This window comes from Penaeus japonicus, unplaced genomic scaffold (genome assembly GCF_977035675.1).
Source record: "Penaeus japonicus unplaced genomic scaffold, GWHDUDI00000001_assembly GWHDUDI00000032, whole genome shotgun sequence".
NCBI classification, from domain to species: Eukaryota; Metazoa; Arthropoda; class Malacostraca; order Decapoda; family Penaeidae; genus Penaeus; species Penaeus japonicus.
The window spans coordinates 27,284,343-27,294,041 of NW_028234434.1; the positions used below are offsets into that span (position 1 = coordinate 27,284,343).

Below are 9,699 nucleotides of genomic sequence, written 5' to 3' on the forward strand. Positions count from 1 at the left end.
CTCGTACTCGTCACTGCTGTTCCCATTGAGGTTTTGGCGCTAGTTTTTGCCATGACTTTACCTTACGTCCCTTCCAATGGCCACCTCCTTGTGCTGGCTTTCTCTGCATTGGTGGTAGGCCATGGGAACTTCTCTATGTATCTTCTCTTCAAGACTCTCTCAGTTACTCTGTCGTCTTACCTCCTGGACGTCGTGGAAGAAGCCTTGTCGTCACGTCCTCCTCCTCCTCCTCTTTCTTCTTCTTCATCATCGTCTCCAGCTGCGCCGTCGCTGCTTCTGTTAGAGAAGAAGATAAGAAAGGTGGGAGGTCCCTTTGCCATCATCGCTTACGAATCTAATAGACCATGACCTGTTTGTTTATCAATTGTTACATTTAGCTTTTTATAATAATTCCTTCCCATTTCAACGAATCTGTGATCATGAGAGGTTTTCATTTCCGATTTTGATTTGAAATTTGCATCTTACGTAATCATTCCTTCCCAATTCAACGAATCTGTGATCATGAGAGGTTTTCATTTCCGATTTTGATTTGAAATTTGCATCTCACGTAATCATTCCTTCCCGACTCGACCGACGAACAGGTGGACGAGACGCGGGTTAACCTGATCTCCTGTTTCCTAGAAGTCACAAGCGCCTACCTCGTGGCCTCCACAGTGTGTGTGGTTGGAACGTTCTTCAGATTCCTCGTTCTTCGAAGCGAGGCAGGCATCTCGATCCTGATTCTAACAATGAATCTTTTTACCATCGCTGGTTTGTGTGAGATTGGCCAGTGTTTTGAGGATAAGGTAATGGGGACTAAAAGTCTTTTTCTTTCTTTTTTTTCTTTTTTTCTTTCAAGATGTAAGATATTGTCTCCTCGATGAAGTCAATGAAGTTATCTTTTATTTTAAGTATTTAGTTTTTTATTTATTTATTGATATTTCCCTATTCTGATAGTAATGTCTTTATAGGTAGAGACAGCAGTTGAGAAGCTAAAGAATTTTAGCTGCGAGGTTTCCGAAGAGGAATTAAAGGCTCAAGTGAGTATCTTCCCTCATTCATTTGATTATTCTTGCTGTTTCGGATATTGTGATTAGTGTTTGGGAAATCCTATTATCATTATCATTAGTGGTAGCCTTACTACTACTACTACTATTACTGCTACTACTACTACTACTACTACCACTGCTACTACTACCACTACTATTACTACTACTACCACTACCACTACTACTACCACCGTTCTTTCGCTATATCTACTTATTTTGACATTCAGATATACCGTCTCGTGAGGTTTCTCGAGCCACTGAGGAGGTTCAGTATGTGTGGATGGTACACTATGAACAAAACCCTCCTTCTCTCGGTATGTTGTCAGAACAACATGGACGATGTTCTACATATCATGTTGCAATTTTTTTTTTCTTTACTTCCGTCATCCACCAGATACAAATCCAAACAAGATTTATATTGTGTGACGAATTTCATAATCTGAAATGCTGAATAATAATAATAATAATAATCTGGAATGAGTATATATATAACCAGTAAAGTAAAATGAATAAATAAAGTCATCACCAGCATTTACAATACTTGAAAGCTTTTGAAAATAATAGCCTTTGTATTGTATCTTACCACTACAGATGGTGAATCATAGCTTTGTACAATTAAATTATAATAAATAAGATGAACGAATATATCCATATATATAAAATAATAACAGGGAATCCTCTTATCTGTTTCATCACCGTTAATCGCCTCATATTAATGTCTATTTTCAGATGAGCAGTGTGGTGATGACCTACTTAGTGGTGTTGCTCCAGGTCAGAGGTCAAGTGTCAGACGAGGCAGAACAAGTCTGACAAAAAGAATAATTAGTCTTTCGTCTTGTAAAGCCACAACCTTTTTTTCTCGGTTCCCATTGTGATAGAAAACTATAGACTCACTAAATGTTGAATTGTGTTAAATATGTGTTAATATTTTTGTATCGTGTGTATACATTTATTGTAAAACTACACTGTGTTTAGTATTAGTTCTTAGTTTAGTGATTAAATCCAAAAGTACCTCTGTTGTTTAATCTTTGTATAACCAAGATGAATAGAACATTAATATTGTCTCAAAAGTAGGGAGTGTTTTGTTAATGGTGAAATACCCCTATTATTACATTGATATAACTATTAATCAGTATCTTTATTAGTTATGGTTATTATCACCACAATCACGAATATGATGTTAACAACACGATTATGCTGGTTATTATAATAATAAATTGAATATCGAATTCTTGTGTATACCAAATCCTTCAAGAACTTTTTTTTACTACTAATTGCCTTTGAAAATCTGACATAATAGTTTCTTATTAGCCTGGTTATTGATGATTCAAGATCTACTGCAATACTGCAATTCAACATATTCATCAAACCTGAATACTGTTACCAACATTGAGAATGGAAATGGATGACAAAAAAGCGATATTTTTTTTTAAATGAAAAAACTCATTCTTAATCCAAAACCTCTTTCTCATAATATCTGGCTTACAAAAAAGGTAAAAACTTCAAGACCCCCGAAGTTGAAGCTTAAAGAGAGCTTAGAGATCGAGATGGTTTCGCGAAGTTTAGCTCAAGGCAGATAGAAGATAGACGAAGCATTTAGAGTTGACGATTGTGCGATTGATGTATTGGGTGTCTCTTTTCATGCTAGTCTTCCTTTTGCACGACTTAAGCACGCCATCAATAACCTTTGTAAGATGAGGAGCAGTATTCAGCTGTGACTATTCATATATTTATATATACAAACACACATAGATATTCTCTCAAATGTAGACACACACATACACACATACACACACACACACAATGTATATATCGTATATGTGTGTGTGAATATTATATGGTGTAAGTTCCTTGATAAAAGAAACTCATCTTCTCCTCTCTATTGTGGTCACTTATAAGTATACTTAATCTCTTTCAAGATCATAAAAAAAAAAAAAATAATAATACAGCGTTGAAGGTTCTCGCATGTGTCCTCTTGAATAACTGAACGTCCCTTATCAATCACAATTCATCAGTATTGATCGATCTTCCGGCTTGGAGCAAGGCGTATGCAAGTATTCCATCGCCTTCCGCTTATAGTGTGCTTGTTGCTGCGTCAGTTTCTCGATCGCTCTCGCTGACTACAGGCCATCCACTCTTCACTATGGGACTGAAGGAACTCTTTCACCTTCCGGCATTCCTTCGTCCGTCTGTGTCGACAAGCCAGGTCACCGTGTGGCTTCTGCGCGTCTGTGTAATGGGTTTGCAGGTCGTAGGGTCTTTCCCATACACCTGGTCAGGTCCTCCGAAGCGACCGCAGTTCAGTCCCGTTCTCTGCGCGTGGTCAGTCGTCGCTAAAGTCTTGCTGGCTTATGTTGTTGTCGATAACCTCCATGTTGACTTTATCTTCCCCGATGATTCAGACAGGATTAAAGTTGGTGATATTATCGCTAACATTTACACGACCTTCAATTTTTTGCCTTTGCATCTGTTGCATGTGGCAATGTTGATCAGAAGTCCAGGTCTAGCAGCATGTCTCGACCACGTGGTGAACGACCCGCAAATCCTGAACACAGAGAGTCTCTCCTGCAGGAGTCTCCTCCAGTCGTTTCTTGTGATGTCGATCTTAAACATCGTATGGATTGGAAGCTATATCGCGTATATTCTGCCCGTGCTTCCCGTGTGGGTGTTCGCCACCATCTTCGCAAGTGCACTGGCGGAGGTGACTGGGCTCCTGTCCAGCTGTCTTCTCTTTAAGGCGCTGTCCCTCATCTTGTCCTCGCGGCTCGTGGACGTGGCCAGGGAGGGAATGGTCTCCCAGTCACCGCCTGGAAGGGCCTTGGTCAGCGGCGCCGGGTTCCAGGATGTGTCTCTCTTGTTCCCTCTGGAACATGGCGTCCGTAAGGTGATATAGCTTTATCGATATCCATGTCTGTCTCCCTATTGTTTTTTCTTTTACTATACTCACTGTTCCAAGTCATGACGGACGACTCAGACTAACTGGAGTTTTATTCTGAGACATATTTCTGGAGCAAAGCCATAATGAAGGTTAATAAAGAAACGTATCACAAGATCATACATACACACTTAATCCTCCAGCCTCTTCTCCAATTGCATGACAGATCGAGAAACTCCACCGTGATGTCATGAGCTGTTTCTTCGAGGCAGTGACGGCCGGGCTGCTGCTGTGTGTAGTGTGCGTCACGGGAGCGATATACAAATTGCTGAACTTCAGAACAAGCGAAGGATTCACAACTTACGTCCTCCTGGCTGCTGTTTATGTCTTCTTTATGCTGTGTTCCATCGGTCACGACTTCCAGAACAAGGTAAGGATTTTGTTCTGTTTTCTATGAGCTGAATGTTATCAACTGAATTTCCTGGATGTTATCAACTGAATTTCCTGGATGTTATCAACTGAATTTCCTGGATGTTATCAACTGAATTTCCTGGATGTTATCAACTGAATTTCCTGGATGTTATCAACTGAATTTCCTGGATTTTATCGATTGAATTTCCTGGATGTTATCAACTGAATTTCCTGGATGTTATCAACTGAATTTCCTGGATTTTATCGATTGAATTTCCTGGATGTTATCAACTGAATTTCCTGGATTTTATCGATTGAATTTCCTGGATGTTATCAACTGAATTTCCTGGATTTTATCGATTGAATTTCCTGGATGTTATCAACTGAATTTCCTGGATTTTATCGATTGAATTTCCTGGATGTTATCAACTGAATTTCCTGGATGTTATCAACTGAATTTCCTGGATGTTATCAACTGAATTTCCTGGATGTTATCAACTGAATTTCCTGGATGTTATCAACTGAATTTCCTGGATTCGATGATCAGTTACACGGTATTTCAATATCTACATACAGGTAGCGACAGTAGCCGAAATATTCAAAGACTACGCCTGTGAGACTCCCAGTGTCGAGATTAAGGAAGAGGTGAGTGTCATGTTTAACCAATGAGTATTTTTTAAATATTAGACATGACTTTCGAACCACACCCAAAAGATCCAGGGAACGGAGTTGCAATGCATGTTCAAATAATACAATATGTCAATAATGTTTACTGAAAGAACCGTCTACCCTCCCCCCCTCCTCTACCCCCCAGATGAACCGTCTCTTACGGCTACTTGAACCACTGCAGTGTTTCAGCATGTGTGGTTGGTACACGCTGGACAAAACCCTCGTCATGTCTGTAAGTTCCGCAAAGAAAGGAAATGCAATAAAAATACATGTCTATGATGTATATATTAATGTACAATCTTTTCCTATCATTTCTACACAAATTCCTCCTAGCCAATGATAATCAACTATATCCATCTATCATGAAATCTATCTCTCCCTCTCGTTATCTTTCTTTTCTATTCCCACTTCTATCACTTTATCTACCATTCTCGATGTTCTCTTCCGTCTTACATTTGCCTCTCCTCCTCCTTCGTTGCAGATGATCAGCGTTATGATGACGTATCTGGTCGTCTTGTTGCAGGTCGAAGCGAAGATGCCACAGGTCATGTGAGTCTTAGGAGTCTCGATGGAGGCTAAGATAAGATAAGGAACACGAGGCTGTCTGGTGAATAATCATGTCAACTTTTCTTATCTACAAGCCTTCACGTTTGGTCTGAGTCATATCAACTTTCCATATCTACAAGGCTTTACGTTTGGTCTGAGTCATGTCAACTTTCCATATCTACAAGGTTTTGCGTTTGGTCTGAATCATATTATTTTTTGTTTATCTACAAGCCTTCAGTTTGGTCTGAGTCATATCAACTTTCCATATCTACAAGGCTTCACTTTTTTGGTCTGAATCATATCATTTTTTTTTTATATCTACAAGCCTTCAGTTTGGTCTGAATCATATCAACTTTCCATATCTACAAGGCTTCAATTTTTTGGTCTGAAAAAGTCCTATTACTTTATTCTCAGTGGATGCTATGCTACACGGAGATGGCATAGGGGCATTAGAGGTATTCAGAATGAAATAAAATGTCGATTATCTACATCACTGATGAATAAAAATAGACAGTAAAGCATGCACAAAGATGAAATGAAACTGTCACAATTTTCTCTTGTGACAGGTTCAATCTTCATTCTATCTGTGTCATCTTCTATGTTAAAAAAAAAAAAAAAAAAAGTATATATATATATATATATATAATTTATATATATATATATATATATATATATATATATATATATATATATATATATATATATATATATATATATTCTCTCAGTGGACACCAGATAAAATGTGTGAGCTTGTAAGAATGGTAGTTGTTTTTGGATTATTTGTGTATCTGTGTTAAGAATACAAACAGTGTTCTTAGACATTGTTCTTAGGGTATAAAAGTTAGCATTATATTTACGGTCACTTTTAATGTCATGTGGGTTTATTTATGGTCCTTCGAGATCTAGAAATATAGTGGATGAATTTTTGTTACCGCTGATGTCAAGAAAATGTGTTTGTTATAAATAGGACTTCTTCTTTTACGGGAAAACTTCGATTATGCAAATCACACGAAGGACCTTAAGTGAATCTGTATCTGTAATAAATTCTGAAATTACTTTGTACATATTTCATTTCCTTCGTGAATTATGAAATGACGGTCTGAATATTAACACCATTATTATTAATATTCCATCGCATTATATAGTTTTGATATCTTCCATTATCTTATCAATCCATTATGTTAAAGAACCTTCTTTTATATATCGTTTTAAGACACATCAATATCACCACTATTCTGCTATAGCATTATCATCATTTTTGAAATCATTAATACCATTCATAATTCACATCCCTCCATTCACCATGACCATAACCCTCGTTTAACTGTAAAAAAATAATAAAAAATAAGTTTCATCTTCTTCTCAATTCATATCAAAGGTGCTGACAAGCTTCAATAAGACCCGACAGTTACTGATCAATGTCACAATTTGTATTGTCACAATATCGTTACATGAGACGTGAATTGTCGTTATGTTTGATCATCTGAGTGTCTTTGAATTAATTTTGTTTTTATTAATTATTATCATTTTTTAATTATTTATATTTTTAAATTATTCTTATCATTTTAAAAATATTTTTATCATTTTTTGATTTTTTTTATCATTTATTTATAATTTTTATCATTTTATATTATTTGTATCATTTTTTTATCATTTTTTATTTTTTATCCTTTTTTATTTTTATCATTTTTTATTATCTTTATCATTTATCTATTATTTTTATCATATATTTTTTCATTATTTTTATCATATTTTTTATCATTTTTGTATTATTTCTATTATTGTTTCTATTATCATTTTATTATTATTTGTTATCATTTTTATCATTATTCTATTATTTTTATCATTATTCTATTATTTTTATTATCTTTATTATTTTTATCATTATTCTATTATTTTTATTATCTTTATCATTTTTATCTTAATAATCTTATCATTACTTTATCATAATTTCTATCATTCTAATCAACTAATCAATCACTGTCAACCATCACTCCATTTCCTTCAAGAGATCCGCGAGTGAAAGCGCTCCCTCTGCTTTCAGTGCTTGCGATTCCACTCCTTCGTTGTTCTGGAAGCTTCTGTATTCTGCGTGTGGATACAGCTGTATTTCACTTCTTGTAGGTTATTGTTATGCTAATGACAATGGTGATTGTTGTTATGTTGTGGTAGTCGCTTTTGTTGTTTTCGTTGTTGTTTTGTTGTGAGGCTAGCATTTTTATTGTTTTTTTTGTGATGATAGTGTTGTTAATTGCAGTAATGGTTGTGATTGGTATTAATATTATCTTATCATTAATGTTTCTGTTCTTGTGTCGTTGTTGTTTTATTATTATTATTATTATTATAATTATCATTATTATTATTACTATTATTATCATTATAATTATTGGTATTATCATTATTATTATTATTATCATTATTATTATCACCATATTATTATTATCATCAACATTATTATTATCATTATTATTATTATCATCATCCTCATCATAAGCGTTATTGTAACGACAATATCAATTATGAAACAAATTATAATGACTATTGTTACTATCATAGTAAAAAAAAAAGTCTCCAATGGTGACGTAATCAAACACGTACACATCTTTGTATTTGAATAAATAACCGAGATTTTCCCTCGACTGATGTCACGTATGACCTTCACGTTTAGAAAGAGTTGCTCTCTCTTTCGACGCCCTATTGTGTGTGCGTGTGTCTGTCTGTCTGTGTCTGTGTGTGTGTGTGTGCTAGGTCACCAGGTCATCCCTTTCTCTGTCTCGCTTTCTGTGTCAGGTCTCCAGGTCTCCAGGTCTCTGGGTCTTCCCTGCGAAGGCGAATTAGGTCTCTGTCTAGACCACGAGTTTGTATCTCTTTTAGTAATTCTGGTCTATATTCATGTTTTGTTTTGTTTTTAACATAGGAAGTAGTGTCTATGGAGTCCTTTGATTGGTATTATAGTTAAATTGATTTTCTCTCCTGGCCTACCACGTAATGATAAACAGAAACTTACATACGGAAAAGAACTTGTTGGAAAGATCTATTGAATTCTGGAGACATAAATTGCTTTTAGATTGTGTCCATGCAGAGCTAAACCGCCTGTCATTCATCTTGAATAACTGAACGTTCCCCAATTCATACGCATTTATTGATTATGGAGCTTGAGAGAAGGCATACACTCCTACCCTTCCACAAGAGAGCCAGTTAGGGTGTTCATTTCCCCTCCGCCTTCACAGAGGATACACTGAGGAATCCTTCGCAAGGACTCTCTACTATGTCGTTCTTATGTTCTTCTGCGTCGAAAGCTTAGATCACTGTGTGTCTTCCGCGCTTCTGTACAAATAGTGCCCAGGTCCTCTGATTAACTTAGGTAGCTAGCTGCCCCCCAACCCCTCCCCTTTCTCTCCCTTTCGAGAATCGCGATTCTATTTTTCTTTTTAGTTGTATTGTTTTATCTTCCCTCTTATTTTTTCTCGAATCGCGGCGATCGATTCTTTCTTCTCTATGTATTTGTATTGTCTAAGTTGGTATAGATCTATCTATTGTCAATACCCTTTTTCATTCAAATATAGCGCCGTGGTAGATTGGCTACCATCAGCCAAAGCCACGGTGCCGGAAGCGGAGGTACGCCAGCGGTTCAGAGAGATCCTAATTAAACATCTTTCCTTTTTTCATTTGTATACCGACGGCTCCAAGACAGACGAGTGTGTGGGAGCGGGTGTATGGTCGACTGAATATCAGTTGAGATTTCGATTGCCGAATCATACATCGATCTTTCTTGCTGAACTTTTTGCAATAGACAAAGCTTTAGATTTTGCCCTATCGACGACCCACGATAAAATAGTCATATTTTCAGACTCGTTAAGTTCACTTAAAGCAATTAAATCCTTAGAAACCACCAAAAAGGAAATACAGGGTAATATCATTCGTAAATTACATAGTGCCAATAAATCAATCAAGCTGATATGGGTACCTGGACACTCGGGTATCCATGGCAACGGACAGGCTGACAAATTAGCCGGGTCAACAGGTGATCTGGAGCCTGGCATTGTCCGCACAGATCTCAGGTGTTTTGTCTCTTTTATTAAAAACAAAAATCCATCTCCTGTGGCAAAGTGAGTGGACCAGCCTCACAATCAATAAACATAAATATATAATAGAACCATGGCAATACCA

General features: G+C 36.5%; 1 protein-coding gene across 1 annotated transcript; it reads left to right on the top strand.

Annotated features, from left to right (window-relative positions):
* Nucleotides 1–3,132: 3,132 nt before the first annotated feature.
* Nucleotides 3,133–5,601, top strand: LOC147467979 (uncharacterized). The gene is made up of 5 exons (XM_086556171.1): nt 3,133–3,912; nt 4,130–4,333; nt 4,891–4,959; nt 5,129–5,215; nt 5,465–5,601. Exons 1-5 carry the CDS (start codon nt 3,172–3,174, stop codon nt 5,534–5,536), a joined length of 1,173 nt encoding a protein of 390 aa, XP_086412297.1. The 5' UTR covers nt 3,133–3,171; the 3' UTR covers nt 5,537–5,601.
* Nucleotides 5,602–9,699: the final 4,098 nt, after the last annotated feature.